Below are 21,187 nucleotides of genomic sequence, written 5' to 3'. Positions count from 1 at the left end.
GTAGTCTTCTATGTATAGAGTACAATAGAATTATATTCTGATCATGTCCAGGGTTTGGGTCATGTTGGGAGTTGCAGTGTTCTCTGTATAGAGTATAATAGGATTGTATAATGGTCATGTCCAGCGATCAGGCCATGATGGGGGTTGTAGTGTTCTTTGTATAGAGTATAGAAGGATTGTATTATAGTCATGCTGGGGGTTGTAGTGCTCTATGTGCAGAGTATAGAAGGATTGTATTATAGTCAGGCCATGTTGGGGGTTGTAGTGCTCTATGTGCAGAGTATAAGAGGATTGTATTATAGTCAGGCCATGCTGGGGGTTGTAGTGCTCTATGTGCAGAGTATAAGAGGATTGTATTATAGTCAGGCCATGTTGGGGGTTGTAGTGCCTCTTATATGACTAGTTTCTATGGACATCCTTTCTATTCTTCCTTTGCAATCCATCCAGCCAAGCACAATCCTCTATTTTCAGGATTTTTCCGCTTCCATTCCATCACGTCGATCATTCAGTCGTCTATGGCTAATGGACTGACGCGTTTCATTGTCGCTCTCCTCCTCTCCCCGTGTAGTTCTAGGAAGGAAATGCTGAACTTGCAGATCTCTTGAAAGAAAATCCAGGAGCCCTGACGGAATAGGGATGGACGGGGAGGAGAGCGAGTGCAGCGTACAGGAGGGCACCGGGAGCAGATGCTGCAGCCCCGACACGCTGCGTTATACACAGCAGGCCTGGGAAACGCAAAATGCAATTTCCTAGCCGAGGAAAAATTCAATTTCCTTAGCTGGTGGAATGAGACAGGGAGTAAATGCAGTTACACCACAATGGAGGCATTTACAGCCGACTCCACTTTGTTCTGTCTGAGAGCTTACTGTACGGCTGAGCAGCGGGCCCGCTACTTATGTCAGCGGATAATTACAGGGTTAATATGTGAAGTAAGAGCAGAAGTAACAATGCAATAATTAGGTAATTGATTCCATTCTTTCTGATGACACAATCAGTAATTACGGAGAAATGTCACCTCTGCCACCGTACACGACGCCCAAAGCTGGTTAAGTTAAGGAGCTTTATACAAAGAGCTGAAAACCACTACAAAGACTGGCACCCACTCCAAGGCCTTCAGGGGACCTTGTATTACATGGTTGTCCAGTCATGTAATACTACGAGACGTGGCAAGAAATATGGGGCCCCCACCATATGGATCACCATGTTGCCCTTGGATTCTCTCACCAATGTTCGTGAATGGAGTCACATTGTGAGGGTACTGCGAGGATACTGCGACGGTAGCTGCAAAAATATTGGGCACTTCTGGGTTATTTGGGACTATTAAATCCTCAGGGCTGCCATGTTTGACTGATAGGGTGACACCACAATCTTTGTTGAAGCCAAAGTCGGCGTGTAGCCCTTACCCTCATAGTAAAGGGTTGTCCTGAGGGTTAGATTGGACCACCAGGATCCTCTGGTGGACCCATGTACTGGCGTAAACATGGACACCAACCATCCAATAGATGCTGACCCATTCTGGACATGTATTTGGCTACAACCACGAGTGTCAATTTCCTATGAGTTCATTACAAATACCCAGTTAGACCCTATGGATAGGATGGGCTTATGCCATTAAAAGGACATGAATTGGCCTGTGTAGATAAAGAATGGGGACCTTAGGATCATTTCCTCTGATGAGCCCAAAGGAATCTAGTCCAACACTTAGTTGGCCCTTTAGAAACTTCATCAACATTGGTTGGAGACAGCAGGATCTGTAGGTGAGCACAGCAATGGGGAGGAGGCAGCAGGATCTATAGGTGAGCACAGCAATGGGGAGGAGGCAGCAGGATCTATAGGTGAGCACAGCAATGGGGAGGAGGCAGCAGGATCTATAGGTGAACACGGCAATGGGGAGGAGGCAGCAGGATCTATAGGTGAACACGGCAATGGGGAGGAGGCAGCAGGATCTATAGGTGAACACGGCAATGGGGAGGAGGCTGCAGGATCTATAGGTGAGCACAGCAATGGGGAGGAGACAGCAGGATCTATAGGTGAGCACAGCAATAGGGAGGAGGCAGCAGGATCTATAGGTGAGCACAGCATTGGGAGGAGGCAGCAGGATCTATAGGTGAGCACAGCAATGGGGAGGAGGCAGCAGGATCTATAGGTGAGCACAGCAATGGGGAGGAGGCAGCAGGACCTATAGGTGAGCACAGCAATGGGGAGGAGGCAGCAGGATCTATAGGTGAGCACAGCAATGGGGAGGAGGCAGCAGGATCTATAGGTGAGCACAGCAATGGGGAGGAGGCAGCAGGACCTATAGGTGAGCACAGCAATGGGGAGGAGGCAGCAGGATCTATAGGTGAGCACAGCAATGGGGAGGAGGCAGCAGGACCTATAGGTGAGCACAGCAATGGGGAGGAGGCAGCAGGATCTATAGGTGAGCACAGCAATGGGGAGGAGGCAGCAGGATCTATAGGTGAGCACAGCAATGGGGAGGAGGCAGCAGGACCTATAGGTGAGCACAGCAATGGGGAGGAGGCAGCAGGACCTATAGGTGAGCACAGCAATGGGGAGGAGGCAGCAGGACCTATAGGTGAGCACAGCAATGGGGAGGAGGCAGCAGGATCTATAGGTGAACACAGCAATGGGGAGGAGGCAGCAGGATCTATAGGTGAGCACAGCAATGGGGAGGAGGCAGCAGGATCTATAGGTGAACACAGCAATGGGGAGGAGGCAGCAGAATTTATAGGTGAGCACAGCAATGGGGAAGAGGCAGCAGGATCTATAGGTGAGCACAACAATGGGGAGGAGGCAGCAGGATCTATAGGTGAGCACAGCAATGGGGAGGAGGCAGCAGGATCTATAGGTGCAGCACAGCAATGGGGAAGAGGCAGCAGGATCTATAGGTGAACCCATGGCTATGACCAACAGAAGATATAAAATGCTGGCTGTCATGAGCCACCAACATCATACCATGTAATGTATAGTACGCATCAATACCATCCATATGGTTTAGTCCTGACATCTCAGAATTACTTGTAGGATCAGCAGCTCCATAATCCATCAGTAATTCCCATTACTGGAACTATCGTCAACCTAGTTCCCATCTGATTCCCGGAGGAGATCTTCTACATTTTCCTCTGATCAATGATGTACATCCCTGTCTATGTCATGGGTAAATATTCCCATCAGATACACCCTCGTGGTATAATGAAAGGCCAGATTGGTCTGACATGCTATAGGTTTATGAAGAACCACAATGATGGCTTACACTTCATTATGGAGGTTTACGTTGGTCTAAATTTAGTCTCCAATATCCATCAGGTAGACCATTTGTGGGTTACTTTAGAGCTCTTTCCTTGATGGAAATCCATTTCTATCTTCTTGATATTCTCATACATCCTAAAGGTGACCATACATATTAGATACAAGTTGATGGTTGAACAACTCCTGAGCCAACAATCATCTGATGAGCCATCATTTCACCAGAAAGGAACCTCCAGTGGGCCTGGCTTTAGCACAATAATGGTCCAACAAAAGGCTTAGATTAGATTAGGCCAGATTTAAAGAGTACTAAGGTCTCTTTCCCAGGGGTTGTTAGAGGATGGATCCCCAAATCCTTGTATCTCATGGTCCCAAAGAACCCCAGTCCAACACTGTATGCATGCTCCAATTGTCCAGTGTCCTCTCTATAAACATGCAGTCTGGGATGAGCATGTATGAATCTCAAGGGAAGGAGAGGAGTAAGCTACTTCCACTTCCTTAGAACAGAAGGACCAGGCATGTTCTAATCCAAAAACCCATTCCTTATATCTAGTTTAAGATGATTTTCTCCCTCTTGGGATTCTTGATCGTGAATACAGGTCCTTCAATGACCTAGAAAACAAAGACCCAACAGGCCATTGGAACCATTGGTGAAGACGTGGTGGTGAAGATATAAGGTGAATATATATCAAGGGACATTTTGGTGGCCATTGGACAGTTTGGATGAGCAGCAGATCCAGCCAAACATGGTAAACCCACAACGGATTGCACCGAATCCATCCATCTTTCCATTTGGCCATAAATGGGGCAGAGGCTAAAATATTTTTGTAACAAATCTATCCAAATTCTAACCAATAGATCAGATCTTACCAGTTGATCATCGGTAGCCACCATTGCCTCCAGTTGGTTTTCTAGTACGTTGCTTCTCCCTCTCGGGTCTCATGCTGGAGACTTACGAGAAAGTCAATGGAAACAGAAAACATCGGTTATTATAAGTCTTCACTATTGATTGTAAAGAGTAATGAATAAGTCATGAAGGCGACAACTGAGCGAAAGAGCCGTGGACGAAGATTAACCGAGAACATAAGAAGTGCTCAACGTCATGACCACATTCTGTTCACTGTAATGCAAACATCGCTTCTGAAGGATGTAAGTGCAGGGTCTGGTAAAGGAATGGACCATATAGAGGATATCTGCCATATAGATCTGTATAAGCCAGAAATTTAGACCTAAGACACATGTTCAAACCTTTAAGGGGGCGTTCACACTACCATCGGTGTCCGACATGTAGTGTCCGCTCCTAGTGTCCGCTCAAAATCTGTCACGGACACTAGGAGCGGACACTAGATGTGTCCGTGACACCTGTCATTCACTTTAATGGGCATCGGGTGCGTTCTTTTGCACTCCGTGCCCGTCCTTCCCTGTCCGCAAGAGAAGATGTCCGACTTCTCAAGCGGACAGAAAAACCCTGCATGCAGGGTTCCTCTGTCCGCTTGAGAAGTCGGACATCTTCTCTTGCGGACAGGGAAGGACGGGCACGGAGTGCAAAAGAACGCACCCGATGCCCATTAAAGTGAATGACAGGTGTCACGGACACATCTAGTGTCCGCTCCTAGTGTCCGTGACAGATTTTGAGCGGACACTAGGAGCGGACACTACATGTCGGACACCGACGGTAGTGTGAACGCTCCCTAAGACTATGTCTGAACTGGAACCCAACTATGTATCTTGGTTTGACTACGTTATATGTATGTGAACCTCTTACATTTCCTTCCGACAGATATTATTTGGCGGGTACACAACTTGTAGTTTTAATCTCTTACTGGCCCCCACAATGGTTGACGGTTACAATGCAAGGCACTTGTCTTGATGGTTACAGTTACAAATTGGTATCAAATTGGTTTGTCATGGTGGATGTAGTTTCCTGGAGGGCATACAGCTTGGTGGTTGTAGTCTTTGGCAGATACACATTTTAATGATTACAATCTTTGGTGGGCATATTAAGTCATTACAGTCATTACAGATGGACGAACAGCTTAGTGGCTATGGTTCTGTGGCAACCACACTGCTGTGTGGTTGCAATCTTTGGTGAGTGCACATCTTAGTGGTGACAGTCTCTGGCTGACAGTTAAGTGGTTGCAGTCTATGGTTATAATTAGAGATGAGCGAACAGTGTTCTATCGAACTCATGTTCGATCGGATATTAGGCTGTTCGGCATGTTCGAATCGAATCGAACACCGCGTGGTAAAGTGCGCCATTACTCGATTCCCCTCCCACCTTCCCTGGCGCCTTTTTTGCTCCAATAACAGCGCAGGGTAGGTGGGACAGGAACTACGACGCCGGTGACGTTGAAAAAAGTAGGCAAAACTCATTGGCTGCCGAAAACATGTGACCTCTAATTTAAAAGAACAGCGCCGCCCAGGTTCGCGTCATTCTGAGCTTGCAATTCACCGAGGACGGAGGTTTCCGTCCAGCTAGCTAGGGCTTAGATTCTGGGTAGGCAGGGACAGGCTAGGATAGGAAGGAGAAGACAACCAACAGCTCTTGTAAGAGCTAAATTCCAGGGAGAAGCTTGTCAGTGTAACGTGGCACTGACGGGCTCAATCGCCGCAACCCAGCTTTCCCAGGATCCTGAATGGAATACACTGTCAGTGTATTCCCGTATACCCGATATATACCCCCGATACCCGTTCCAACGGTGTGCCCCCCCACCTTCACCCCAGAAATACCCTGCAAGTCCCCTAGCAATAGAATTGGGGCTATATACACCCACAATTTTTACTACTGGTATACAGTGCCATTGTCTGACTGGGAATTCAAAGAATATATTGGGGTTACAAATACCCTCATTTCTTGCTACTGCCATATAGTGCCAGTTTCTGACTGGTAATTCAAAGAATATATTGGGGTTACGTGCACCCACAATTTTTACTACTGGTATACAGTGCCATTGTCTGACTGGGAATTCAAAGAATATATTGGGGTTATAAATACCCTCATTTCTTGCTACTGGTATATAGTGCCATTGTCTGACTGGGAATTCAAAGAATATATTGGGGTTACGTGCACCCACAATTTTTACTACTGGTATACAGTGCCATTGTCTGACTGGGAATTCAAAGAATATATTGGGGTTATAAATACCCTCATTTCTTGCTACTGGTATACAGTGCCATTGTCTGACTGGGAATTCAAAGAATATATTGGGGTTACGTGCACCCACAATTTTTGCTACTGCCATATAGTGCCATTGTCTGACTGGGAATTCAAAGAATATATTGGGGTTACGTGCACCCACAATTTTTACTACTGGTATACAGTGCCATTGTCTGACTGGGAATTCAAAGAATATATTGGGGTTACGTGCACCCACAATTTTTACTACTGGTATATAGTGCCATTGTCTGACTGGGAATTCAAAGAATATATTGGGGTTACGTGCACCCACAATTTTTACTACTGGTATACAGTGCCATTGTCTGACTGGGATTTCAAAGAATATATTGGGAATACAAATACCCTCATTTCTTGCTACTGGTATATAGTGCCATTGTCTGACTGGGAATTCAAAGAATATATTGGGGTTACGTGCACCCACAATTTTTACTACTGGTATACAGTGCCAGTTTCTGACTGGGAATTCAAAGAATATATTGGGGTTACAAATACCCTCATTTCTTGCTACTGCCATATAGTGCCAGTTTCTGACTGGTAATTCAAAGAATATATTGGGGTTACGTGCACCCACAATTTTTACTACTGGTATACAGTGCCATTGTCTGACTGGGAATTCAAAGAATATATTGGGGTTATAAATACCCTCATTTCTTGCTACTGGTATATAGTGCCATTGTCTGACTGGGAATTCAAAGAATATATTGGGGTTACGTGCACCCACAATTTTTGCTACTGGTATATAGTGCCAATTTCTAACTGGGAATTCAAAATGCGCAAGGCTCCCGGAAAGGGACGTGGACGAGGCCGTGGGCGAGGTCGGGGGAATGGTTCTGGGGAGCAAGGTAGCAGTGAAGCCACAGGGCGTCCCGTGCCTACTCCTGTGGGGCAGCAAGCATTGCGCCACTCCACAGTGCCAGGGTTGCTTGCCACATTAACTAAACTGCAGGGTACAAACCTTAGTAGGCCCGAGAACCAGGAACAGGTCTTGCAATGGCTGTCAGAGAACGCTTACAGCACATTGTCCAGCAGCCAGTCAGACTCTGCCTCCTCTCCTCCTATTACCCAACAGTCTTGTCCTCCTTCCTCCCAAAATTCCCAAGCTTCACAGAACAATAACCCCAACTGTCCCTGCTCCCCAGAGCTGTTCTCCGCTCCTTTCATTGTCCCTCAACCTGCCTCTCCACGTCACGATTCCACGAACCTAACAGAGGAGCATCTGTGTCCAGATGCTCAAACACTAGAGTCTCCTCCATCTCCGTTCGATTTGGTGGCATCCAGTTGACCGGCGCATTGTGCGGGAGGAGGAGATGAGACAGGAGTTGGAAGAGGAAGTGGTGGATGATGAGGACACTGACCCGACCTGGACAGGGGGGATGTCAAGCGGGGAAAGTAGTGTGGATGTTGAGGCAAGTGCAGCACCAAAAAGGGTAGCTAGAGGCAGAGGCAGAGGTCAGCAGCTTAGGCGAAGCCAGGCCACACCCGGAATCTCCCAAGATGTTCCAGTTCGTACCCAGCCCCGAAAAACTCCCACCTCGAGGGCACGTTTCTCGAAGGTGTGGAGTTTTTTCAAGGAATGCGCCGAGGACACATATAGTGTTGTCTGCACAATTTGCCTCTCGAAATTGATTAGGGGCTCTGAGAAGAGCAACCTGTCCACCACTTCAATGCGCCGTCATTTGGAATCCAAGCACTGGAATCAGTGGCAGGCAGCAACGGCAGGACAAAGGCCGCCTGCCGTTCACGCCACTGCCACTGCCTCTGCCACTGCCTCTGCCACTGCCACTGCTGACTGTGCTGGCGATGCACTCCAGAGGACGAGCCAGGACACCACTTCATCTGCCTCCGCCACTTTGTTGACTTCTCCCTCATCCTCCCCTGTTCCTGTCTTATCTCCTTCTCCTGCACCATCAAAGGCACCATCAGGCGCTTCTTTACAACAACCCACCATCTCTCAGACATTGGAGCGGCGGCAGAAATACACTGCTAACCACCCACACGCGCAAGCCTTGAACGCCAACATCGCTAAACTGCTGGCCCAGGAGATGTTGGCGTTCCGGCTTGTTGAAACTCCCGCCTTCCTGGACCTGATGGCAACTGCGGCACCTCGCTATGCCGTCCCTAGCCGTCACTACTTCTCCCGGTGTGCCGTCCCCGCCTTGCACCAGCACGTGTCACTCAACATCAGGCGGGCCCTTAGTTCCGCGCTTTGCACAAAGGTCCACTTGACCACCGACGCGTGGACAAGTGCATGCGGACAGGGACGCTACATTTCACTGACGGCACACTGGGTGAATGTAGTTGAGGCTGGGACTGCTTCCCAAACTGGCCCGGTGTACCTCGTCTCCCCGCCTAACATTCCTGGCAGGGACACGAGAAGAACACCCCCCTCCTCCTCCTCCTCTACCGCCTCCTCCTCCGCCACCGCCTCCTCCTCCGCCACCGCCTCCTCCTCCGCTGTTAGATTGACCCCAGCTACGAGTTGGAAACGTTGCAGCACTGGCGTTGGTAGACGTCAGCAGGCTGTGCTGAAGCTGATCAGCTTGGGGGACAGACAGCACACTGCCTCCGAGGTGAGGGATGCCCTCCTCGATGAGACGGCAAGATGGTTTGAGCCGCTGCACCTGGGCCCAGGCATGGTCGTTTGTGATAACGGCCGGAACCTGGTAGCAGCTCTGGAGCTTGCCGGACTCCAACATGTTCCATGCCTGGCCCACGTCTTCAACCTAGTGGTGCAACGTTTCCTAAAGAGCTACCCCAATGTTCCAGAGCTACTGGTGAAAGTGCGGCGCATGTGCGCCCACTTTCGCAAGTCGACAGTAGCCGCTGCTAGCTTAAAATCTCTCCAGCAACGCCTGCATGTGCCACAACACCGGCTTTTGTGCGACGTCCCCACACGCTGGAACTCAACGTTTCAGATGTTGAATAGAGTGGTTGAGCAGCAGAGACCTTTGATGGAATACCAGCTACAAAACCCTAGGGTGCCACAAAGTCAGCTGCCTCAGTTTCTCATCCATGAGTGGCCATGGATGAGAGACCTTTGTGACATCCTACGGGTGTTTGAGGAGTCCACAAGGAGGGTGAGCTCTGAGGATGCGATGGTGAGCCTTACAATCCCGCTCTTGTGTGTTCTGAGAGAATCCCTGATTGACATCAGGGATAACTCAGATCACACAGAGGAGTCAGGGATAGCATCCGATCCGTCACAGCTGGAGAGTAGGTCCACACATCTGTCCGCTTCATCGCGTTTAATGGAGGAGGAGGAGGAGGAGGAGGAGGAGGAAGAAGAGTTGTCCGATGATGTGATGGTGATACAGGAGGCTTCCGGGCAACTTCGAATCGTCCCATTGTTGCAGCGCGGATGGGTAGACATGGAGGATGAGGAGGAAATGGAGATTGAACTTTCCGGTGGGGCCAGAGGAGTCATGCCAACTAACACTGTGGCAGACATGGCTGAGTTCATGTTGGGGTGCTTTACAACCGACAAGCGTATTGTCAAAATCATGGAGGACAACCAGTACTGGATCTTTGCTATCCTTGACCCCCGGTATAAAAACAACATCTCGTCTTTTATTCCGGTAGAGGGGAGGGCCAATCGCATCAATGCTTGCCACAGGCAATTGGTGCAGAATATGATGGAGATGTTTCCAGCATGTGACGTTGGCGGCAGGGAGGACAGTTCCTCCAGTAGGCGACCAAGTTCTCACCGGTCCACACAAACGAGGGGCACACTGTCTAAGGTCTGGGACACCTTGATGGCACCCCCTCGCCAAAGTGCCGCCACAGAGGGTCCTAGTGTCACCAGGCGTGAGAAGTATAGGCGCATGTTGCGGGAATACCTTTCCGACCACAGCCCTGTCCTCTCCGACCCCTCTGCGCCCTACACGTATTGGGTGTCGAAGTTGGACCTGTGGCTTGAACTTGCCCTATATGCCTTGGAGGTGCTGTCCTGTCCTGCCGCCAGCGTCCTATCTGAGAGGGTGTTCAGTGCAGCCGGTGGCATCATCACTGACAAGCGCAACCGTCTGTCAGCTGAGAGTGCCGACCGGCTCACTTTGATAAAAATGAACCACCACTGGATAGAGCCTTCATTTTTGTGCCCACCTGTGTAAAGCACCCCAACATGAAACTCCATGTCTGTACTCAACCTCTCCAATTCCTCCGCATCCTCATACTCATCCACCATAAGCGTTGCACAATTCTGCTAATACTAGCAGAGGCAAACAGAGAGCGGTACATTGAAGAATGGAGAAACGAAATAAATAACTCCAAGAAACTCACCGTGTACCAATCCCTACAAAGGGACTACACCATGGCCACCTACCTGGAGAGAATACGCCATCCCAAGCGCAGACAGACCCTGAGCCGATACAGACTGAGCGCCCACAAACTAGAGATAGAGACGGGGCGATACAGACAGACGTACAAGCCACGGGAGAAGAGACTGTGCCAGCACTGTGACCAGGGGGCCCTAGAAGACGAGACCCACTTCCTGCTACACTGCACCAAATACTCAGCTATGAGGGCCGTCTACTACCAAAGACTCTCTGCCCACATCCCAGACTTCATATCTGCAGACGAGAAGAGGAAACTCTACATCCTACTGGGAGAAGAAGAGGCCACTGTGGAGATCGCTGCCCAATACGTGTCCAGCTGTCACCAAACAAGAGGAAGATGAGACTCCATGGACTGTTATATTTATCCCAAAATGGGCTGGTTAGAGGCTCCCTCCACCATGAATTTGCCCAAACTGGGCTGGTTAGAGGCTCCCTCCACCATGAATTGGTCCAAACTGGGCTGGTTAGAGGCTCCCTCCACCATGAATTGGTCCAAATTGGGGTTTTTAGAGGCTCCCTCCACCATGAATTGGTCCAAACTGGGCTGTTTAGAGGCTCCCTCCACCATGAATTGGTCCAAACTGGGGTTTTTAGAGGCTCCCTCCACCATGAATTTGCCCAAACTGGGCTGTTTAGAGGCTCCCTCCACCATGAATTGGTCCAAACTGGGCTGTTTAGAGGCTCCCTCCACCATGAATTGGTCCAAACTGGGGTTTTTAGAGGCTCCCTCCACCATGAATTGGTCCAAACTGGGCTGGTTAGAGGCTCCCTCCACCATGAATTGGTCCAAACTGGGTTTTTTAGAGGCTCCCTCCACCATGAATTGGTCCAAACTGGGGTTTTTAGAGGCTCCCTCCACCATGAATTTGCCAAAACTGGGCTGTTTAGAGGCTCCCTCCACCATGAATTGGTCCAAATTGGGGTTTTTAGAGGCTCCCTCCACCATGAATTTGCCCAAACTGGGCTGGTTAGAGGCTCCCTCCACCATGAATTGGTCCAAACTGGGCTGGTTAGAGGCTCCCTCCACCATGAATTGGTCCAAATTGGGGTTTTTAGAGGCTCCCTCCACCATGAATTGGTCCAAACTGGGCTGTTTAGAGGCTCCCTCCACCATGAATTGGTCCAAACTGGGGTTTTTAGAGGCTCCCTCCACCATGAATTGGTCCAAACTGGGCTGGTTAGAGGCTCCCTCCACCATGAATTGGTCCAAACTGGGTTTTTTAGAGGCTCCCTCCACCATGAATTGGTCCAAACTGGGGTTTTTAGAGGCTCCCTCCACCATGAATTGGTCCAAACTGGGGTTTTTAGAGGCTCCCTCCACCATGAATTGGTCCAAACTGGGGTTTTTAGAGGCTCCCTCCACCATGAATTGGTCCAAACTGGGGTTTTTAGAGGCTCCCTCCACCATGAATTGGTCCAAACTGGGGTTTTTAGAGGCTCCCTCCACCATGAATTGGTCCAAACGGGGGTTTTTAGAGGCTCCCTCCACCATGAACTTGCCCAAACTGGGCTGGTTAGAGGCTCCCTCCACCATGAATTTGCCCAAACTGGGCTGTTTAGAGGCTCCCTCCACCATGAATTGGTCCAAACTGGGCTGTTTAGAGGCTCCCTCCACCATGAATTGGTCCAAACTGGGTTTTTTAGAGGCTCCCTCCACCATGAATTGGTCCAAACTGGGGTTTTTAGAGGCTCCCTCCACCATGAATTGGTCCAAACTGGGGTTTTTAGAGGCTCCCTCCACCATGAATTGGTCCAAACTGGGCTGGTTAGAGGCTCCCTCCACCATGAATTTGCCCAAACTGGGCTGTTTAGAGGCTCCCTCCACCATGAATTGGTCCAAACTGGGCTGGTTAGAGGCTCCCTCCACCATGAATTGGTCCAAACTGGGGTTTTTAGAGGCTCCCTCCACCATGAATTGGTCCAAACTGGGGTTTTTAGAGGCTCCCTCCACCATGAATTGGTCCAAACTGGGGTTTTTAGAGGCTCCCTCCACCATGAATTGGTCCAAACTGGGGTTTTTAGAGGCTCCCTCCACCATGAATTGGTCCAAACTGGGCTGGTTAGAGGCTCCCTCCACCATGAATTGGTCCAAACTGGGCTGGTTAGAGGCTCCCTCCACCATGAATTTGCCCAAACTGGGCTGTTTAGAGGGTCCCTCCACCATGAATTGGTCCAAACGGGGGTTTTTAGAGGCTCCCTCCACCATGAATTTGCCCAAACTGGGCTGGTTAGAGGCTCCCTCCACCATGAATTTGCCCAAACTGGGCTGTTTAGAGGCTCCCTCCACCATGAATTGGTCCAAACTGGGCTGTTTAGATGCTCCCTCCACCATGAATTGGTCCAAACTGGGTTTTTTAGAGGCTCCCTCCACCATGAATTGGTCCAAACTGGGGTTTTTAGAGGCTCCCTCCACCATGAATTGGTCCAAACTGGGCTGGTTAGAGGCTCCCTCCACCATGAATTTGCCCAAACTGGGCTGTTTAGAGGCTCCCTCCACCATGAATTGGTCCAAACTGGGCTGGTTAGAGGCTCCCTCCACCATGAATTGGTCCAAACTGGGGTTTTTAGAGGCTCCCTCCACCATGAATTGGTCCAAACTGGGGTTTTTAGAGGCTCCCTCCACCATGAATTGGTCCAAACTGGGGTTTTTAGAGGCTCCCTCCACCATGAATTGGTCCAAACTGGGGTTTTTAGAGGCTCCCTCCACCATGAATTGGTCCAAACTGGGGTTTTTAGAGGCTCCCTCCACCATGAATTGGTCCAAACTGGGCTGGTTAGAGGCTCCCTCCACCATGAATTTGCCCAAACTGGGCTGTTTAGAGGGTCCCTCCACCATGAATTGGTCCAAACGGGGGTTTTTAGAGGCTCCCTCCACCATGAATTTGCCCAAACTGGGCTGGTTAGAGGCTCCCTCCACCATGAATTTGCCCAAACTGGGCTGTTTAGAGGCTCCCTCCACCATGAGTTGGTCCAAACTGGGCTGTTTAGATGCTCCCTCCACCATGAATTGGTCCAAACTGGGTTTTTTAGAGGCTCCCTCCACCATGAATTGGTCCAAACTGGGGTTTTTAGAGGCTCCCTCCACCATGAATTGGTCCAAACTGGGGTTTTTAGAGGCTCCCTCCACCATGAATTGGTCCAAACTGGGCTGGTTAGAGGCTCCCTCCACCATGAATTTGCCCAAACTGGGCTGTTTAGAGGCTCCCTCCACCATGAATTGGTCCAAACTGGGCTGGTTAGAGGCTCCCTCCACCATGAATTGGTCCAAACTGGGGTTTTTAGAGGCTCCCTCCACCATGAATTGGTCCAAACTGGGGTTTATAGAGGCTCCCTCCACCATGAATTGGTCCAAACTGGGGTTTTTAGAGGCTCCCTCCACCATGAATTTGCCCAAACTGGGCTGTTTAGAGGCTCCCTCCACCATGAATTGGTCCAAACTGGGTTTTTTAGAGGCTCCCTCCACCATGAATTGGTCCAAACTGGGGTTTTTAGAGGCTCCCTCCACCATGAATTTGCCCAAACTGGGCTGTTTAGAGGCTCCCTCCACCATGAATTTGCCCAAACTGGGCTGGTTAGAGGCTCCCTCCACCATGAATTGGTCCAAACTGGGCTGTTTAGAGGCTCCCTCCACCATGAATTGGTCCAAACTGGGTTTTTTAGAGGCTCCCTCCACCATGAATTGGTCCAAACTGGGGTTTTTAGAGGCTCCCTCCACCATGAATTGGTCCAAACTGGGGTTTTTAGAGGCTCCCTCCACCATGAATTTGCCCAAACTGGGCTGTTTAGAGGCTCCCTCCACCATGAATTGGTCCAAACTGGGTTTTTTAGAGGCTCCCTCCACCATGAATTGGTCCAAACTGGGGTTTTTAGAGGCTCCCTCCACCATGAATTTGCCCAAACTGGGCTGTTTAGAGGCTCCCTCCACCATGAATTTGCCCAAACTGGGCTGGTTAGAGGCTCCCTCCACCATGAATTGGTCCAAACTGGGCTGTTTAGAGGCTCCCTCCACCATGAATTGGTCCAAACTGGGTTTTTTAGAGGCTCCCTCCACCATGAATTGGTCCAAACTGGGGTTTTTAGAGGCTCCCTCCACCATGAATTGGTCCAAACTGGGGTTTTTAGAGGCTCCCTCCACCATGAATTTGCCCAAACTCTGCTGGTTAGAGGCTCAATCCACCCTGATTTTCAAAACAAATGTTGGTGCCAACCTCAACTTACTACAAGGGCCAAATTCACTGCTGGTGACAAGCTCTCCTCACTGCAAGTGCCAAATACACATGTTTCAAGGTGTTTTCCTACTGTCAGAGAGGTGGTATTGAGTGTGTAAAGTGTGTAGTTGTTAGGCTGTGATGTTGGGGTAATAGAGGGTCTTTGGTGTGTTAGATGCCCCCAGACATGCTTCCCCTGCTGTCCCAGTGTCATTCCAGAGGTGTTGGCATCATTTCCTGGGGTGTCATAGTGGACTTGGTGACCCTCCAGACACGGATTTGGGTTTCCCCCTTAACGAGTATCTGTTCCCCATAGACTATAATGGGGTTCGAAACCCGTTCGAACACACGAACAGTGAGCGGCTGTTCGATTCGAATTTCGAACCTCGAACATTTTAGTGTTCGCTCATCTCTAGTTATAATCCCTGGTAGGCATATATGGTTCTCTGGTGGGTATATAGCTTGATGGATAGGGTTTCTGGTGGGCACATAGCTTAGTGGTTACAGTTTCTGGTGGACACACATCTTAGTGGCTACAGACTCTATTGGACACTCATCTTAGTGGCTACAGTCTCTGAAGGGCACACAACTTAGTGGTCTTAGTTCTGCCAGCACACAGCTTAGTGGTTGCAGTCTCTAGTCGGCACACAGTTTGCTGGTTACATTTGATGTCAAGTACACAGCTTTGTGGTTACACTTCTTGGTCACAAAGAGGAGTATTGTCCAGGGCTTTCCTCTGCTCCATACTTGATACAGCAGACAGACTGCAACTGCTTACAAGTTCCCCTGGGATAGCTCTGGTCAAGGACTTCCTATATAAGACAACGGTCAAGCAGTTGCTCCTTGTTCAATATGATTTCAGGACCAAGAATGCCATCATAGTTAGTCCTAACTCCATTCATAGACTAGCATAGTCCTGTGCTGTGTCACACACAGCTGCACCTGACACTATCACAACAACCACCAATGAACCTCATATTTACCCTGGATCCTTCCTTGTAAAGAGTCTATATGATGCCATCCATACCTGGGACCGGAGACGATGTGGGGCAGAAGCATGTCTATTGGATCACCAGAACCCTGCAGAATATGTCAGTATATAACTGCAGCAGTCCAGTGCCCAAACCATATTCTACATCATGTTTGGATGGAGAACGTTTTGAGTTGACTGCAGACTAGATCATAGGTTTGCTTGGCTTCCGCTGGTGCAGCAACACGAAGGGTTAAGAGTTAAGATCATCCATTAACAAGTGCTGAGTCCAGGTTGTGGATCCTCCATTACATTAGCCATATTGTGTAAAGTACACTCTGGAGCCCCGGGGGCCTCCGCGCAGGATGAAGGCTTTTATTACTGCTGAAATACACAGTTTCTTCCTTACAGCAGATCAAAAACATAATAAACCTAATACAGAGAATAGTCACAGTCACATCAGATCTATAATGTACCGGAACGTATAGAGCAGGACATGACAGTGATAAGAAATATAGAAGATGGAGTCCATCAGCATAGAAAACCTACTATACTGACAGCAGATTATCTATTCTATCTACACATCTCATCTATCTATCTATCTATCTATCTATCTATCTATCTATCTCCTATCTATCTATCTATCTATCTATCTATCTATCTCCTATCTATCTATCTATCTATCTATCTATCTCCTATCTATCTATCTATCTCCTATCTATCTATCTATCTATCTATCTATCTATCTATCTATCTATCTATCTATCTCCTATCTATCTATCTACACATCTCATCTATCTATCTATCTATCTATCTATCTATCTATCTATCTCCTATCTATCTATCTATCTATCTATCTATCTATCTATATATCTCTACAGTTTCTCTTGCTCTTTGTGCTGACCTCATCTTTGACCGATCTGACCTCTGACCTTTCCTCCTGCTGACCCCTGGCCCTAACCTTCCTCCTGTTCACACTGTGGTTAGGACCTCTGATCCTTGCCTTGTGGTTACTGTACAGTTTGCTCTCAGCGCAATAAAATCCAGAACTTCTCATCCATTGTAACAATATTATGGGTTGGTTACATTGTATCCAGTATAGACAATCCTCTGTGAATTAAACAAAGTTCTTTCCTGTCCTGGCTGTTTGTTACAATGTATCAGTGTAGGTAAAATATTTCATTCATACACTCTTGAATTTCACAAAGAACTGTCTAGAAGGGATACAAGTGTAACAAACCCTCTGCTGTGGGAGCAGGACTAGATTTGGTCTCTTGGGTTAGGACTTTGGGCTGACATCCGCCATTTCCTGGGAGTTGTACTCTCAGCACATGATAGGGAATAGGTAAAGATAATAACACACACGACAGTGACTGTGCCTTTGTTTTGCAGCATACACGTGCTGGTCCGGCTGCGTTGAGGTGGATCCGGAGTCAGAGGCCGTCTATGGGCATGAAGTTAAAATCCGGTGTATTTCCTGCAAGAAGCGAGGAGAGACAGTGGCCAGAACCTTCACAGAATGGTACTTCAAGGGGGAAGGAATGGAGAAATTTGACTTGGTGAGTAATAGAGTACAAAACAGAGAAGAGCATACAACATGCTGGTATACCCTGGGTATATACTGTATATACTTCAATATGTACAGCTGGTATAACCCACATGTCGAAGGATTACATGCGCAACTCAGCACACAGTACCACACATGGGAGTATTAGATAACATAACCCAGCACACAGTATCACACATCAGAGGATTAGATACACAGCTCAGCACACAGTATCACACATCAGAGGATTAGATACACAGTTCAGCATACAGTATCAAACATCAGAGGATTAGATACACAGCTCAGCACACAGTATCACACATCAGAGGATTAGATACACAGCTCAGCACACAGTATCACACATCAGAGGATTAGATACACAGCTCAGCACACACTATCACACATCAGAGGATTAGATACACAGCTCAGCACACAGTATCACACATCAGAGGATTAGATACACAGTTCAGCATACAGTATCAAACATCAGAGGATTAGATACACAGCTCAGCACACAGTATCACACATCAGAGGATTAGATACGCAACCCAGCACACAGTATCACACATAAGAGGATTAGATACACAGCGCAGCACACAGTATCACACATCAGAGGATTAGATACGCAACCCAGAACACAGTATCACACATCAGATGATTAGATACACAGCTCAGCATACAGTATCACACATCAGAGGATTAGATACACAGCCCAGCACACAGTATCACACATCAGAGGATTAGATACACAGCTCAGCACACAGTATCACACATCAGAGTATTAGATACACAGCTCAGCATACCGTATCACACATCAGAGGATTAGATACATAGCCCAGCACACAGTATCACACATCAGAGGATTAGATACACAGCTCAGCACACAGTATCACACATCAGAGGATTAAATACACAGCTCAGCATACAGTATCACACATCAGAGGATTAGATACACAGCTCAGCACACAGTATCACACATCAGAGGATTAGCTACACAGCTCAGCACACAGTATCACACATCAGAGGATTAGATACACAGCTCAGCACACAGTATCACACATCAGAGGATTAGATACACAGCTCAGCACACAGTATCACACATCAGAGGATTAGATACACAGCTCAGCACACAGTATCATGCGTTGTGGATTAGATACGTAGCTCAGCACACACTATCACACATCAGAGCTTTACTCCAGGTTTCCATAACAACCCAGTCATTTTTCTTGGCTGCTGTAGGTCAGTTTTAGAGGGGCAGGACACTGTTATACAAGATCACATACACACAGCTTTACTCCAGGTATCCATAACAACCAATTGCAGGTTTTTGACTGATATCCAAACTGAGATACACATAATCACATGACGCTTATGGATACACACACAGAAGACAAACAAAATACACCAGTGCGAAAATGAGCCACTACACAAATAAAAAATGAAATATACCCATGCGAAGCCGGCCCCTCCTGCTAGTAAGTTATATATCTTCTTATATATAGTGATATGGGCCATGATGCTATAACCTGGGTATGAACTGTATATAATTATATATGTACAGCTGGTATAACCTGGGTATATACTGTATATACTTATATATGTACAGCTGGTATAACCTGGGTATGTACTGTATATAATTATACAGTGTTGGCCAAAAGTATTGGCACCCCTGCAATTCTGTCAGATAATACTCAGTTTCTTCCAGAAAATGATTGCAATCACAAATTCTTTGGTATTAATATCTTCATTTAATTTGTCTTCAATGGAAAACCACAAAAAGAATTGTCAAAAAGCCAAATTGGATATAATTCCACAGCAAACATAAAAAAGGTGGTGGACAAAAGTATTGGCACTGTTTGAAAAACCATGTGATGCTTCTCTAATTTGTGTAATTAACAGCACCTGTTACTTACCTGAGGCACCTAACAGGTGGTGGCAATAACTAAATCACACTTGCAGCCAGTTGAAATGGATTAAAGTTGACTCCACCTCTGTCCTGTGTCCTTGTGTGCACCACATTGAGCATGGAGAAAAGAAAGAAGACCAAAGAACTGTCTGAGGACTTGAGAAGCAAAATTGTGAGGAAGCATGAGCAATCTCAAGGCTACAAGTCCATCTCCAAAGACCTGAATGTTCCTGTGTCTACCGTGCGCAGTGTCAGTAAGAAGTGTAAAGCCCATGGCACTGTGGCTAACCTCCCTAGGTGTGGACGGAAAAGAAAAATTGACGAGAGATTTCACCGCAAGATTGTGTGGATGGTGGATAAAGAACCTCGACTAACATCCAAACAAGTCCAAGCTGCCCTGCAGTCCAAGGGTACAACAGTGTCACCCCGTACTATCCAGTGTCAGCGTCTAAATGAGAAGGGACTGTATGGTAGGAGACCCAGGAAGACCCCACTTCTTACCCAGAGACAGAAGCCAGGCTGGAGTTTGCCAAAACTTACCTGAGAAAGCCAAAAACGTTCTGGAAGAATGTTCTCTGGTCAGATGAGACAAAAGTAGGAAAAGGCCTCAACATAGAGATTACAGGAGAAAAAGAGGCCTTCAAAGAGAAGAAGACGCCCCCTACAGTCAGACATGGCAGAAGGTCCCTGATGTTTTGGGTTTGCTTTGCTGCCTCTGGCACTGGACTGCTTGACCGTGTGCATGGCATTATGAAGTCTGAAGACGACCAACACATTGTGCAGCATAATGTAGGGCCCAGTGTGAGAAAGCTGGGTCTCCCTCAGAGGTCAGGGCTCTTCCAGCAGGACAATGACCCAAAACACACTTCAGGTCAGCACTAGAAAATGGTGGTGAGAGAAAGCCCTGGAGACTTGTAAAGTGGCAGCAATGAGTCCAGCCCTGAATCCCATAGAACACCTGTGGGGGAGGGGGAGAGATCTCTTGATGGCAGTTTGGAGAAGGCCCCCTTCACATCTCAGGGGGGACCTGGAGCAGTTTGCCAAAGAAGAAGGGTCTAAGATTCCAGCAGAGCCTTGTAAGAAACTCATTGCTGGTTACCGGAAGCGGTTGTGCGCAGTTATTGTGTCTAAAGGTTGTGCTACCAAGTATTAGGCTGAGGGCGCCAATACTTCTGTCCGGACCAGTTTTGGAGTTTTGTGTAAAATGATCAATGATTTGACTTTTTTTTTCCATTTTCTTTTGTGTTTTTTCATTGCAAGCAAAATAAATGAAGATATTACCAAAGAGTTTGTGCTTGTAATCATTATCTGGAAGAACACGAGGATTATCTGACAGAATTGCAGGGGGGCCAATACTTTTGGCCAACACTGTATATGTACAAGTGGTATATACTGTATATAGCTATATATGTACAGCTGGTATACATGATACATCTTCTCACAGTGTTCATCCTCTGTGCTGCTCCTGCCTGCAGTTATATAAAACTTCAAAGATCTTTATGTTGCTCTCTGAGATCTTGTCAGGTTATAGACTTGATGGATATAAATATTTATTCACATTTTAGTTATTTTTAGCTTTCATCATAAAGTAAGAAAACTGCAGCCTGTAAAGTATGACACTTAGGTGTATTTTGTATTTTGCACTTCAAAGGATCCCGGGTAAATGTGAATGCTTTGTATTATTTCTATTGCTGGGAAAGCGGAGTGCTAACCAGTATAGTCATATACTACCATAACTATATACAGCCATAACCATGTACAGCCATAGCCATATACAGCAGTGGCGTATCTACCAGAGT

At 47.7% G+C, this 21,187-nt stretch overlaps 1 protein-coding gene across 1 annotated transcript in view; it reads left to right on the top strand.

The window, feature by feature from the left end:
* Positions 1–21,187, top strand: part of SCN1B (sodium voltage-gated channel beta subunit 1) — a 30,830-nt gene that overhangs the window by 3,687 nt on the left and 5,956 nt on the right. The window contains exon 2 of the mRNA XM_075277935.1: positions 17,329–17,495. Coding sequence (XP_075134036.1) covers positions 17,329–17,495 — 167 coding nt within the window. The remainder of the gene's footprint in view (positions 1–17,328; positions 17,496–21,187) is intronic.

This window comes from Leptodactylus fuscus, chromosome 6 (assembly GCF_031893055.1).
Source record: "Leptodactylus fuscus isolate aLepFus1 chromosome 6, aLepFus1.hap2, whole genome shotgun sequence".
Taxonomy (NCBI): Eukaryota; Metazoa; Chordata; class Amphibia; order Anura; family Leptodactylidae; genus Leptodactylus; species Leptodactylus fuscus.
Note: the sequence above shows the minus strand (reverse complement) of the source record. Positions and strands in the feature narration are given on the sequence as shown.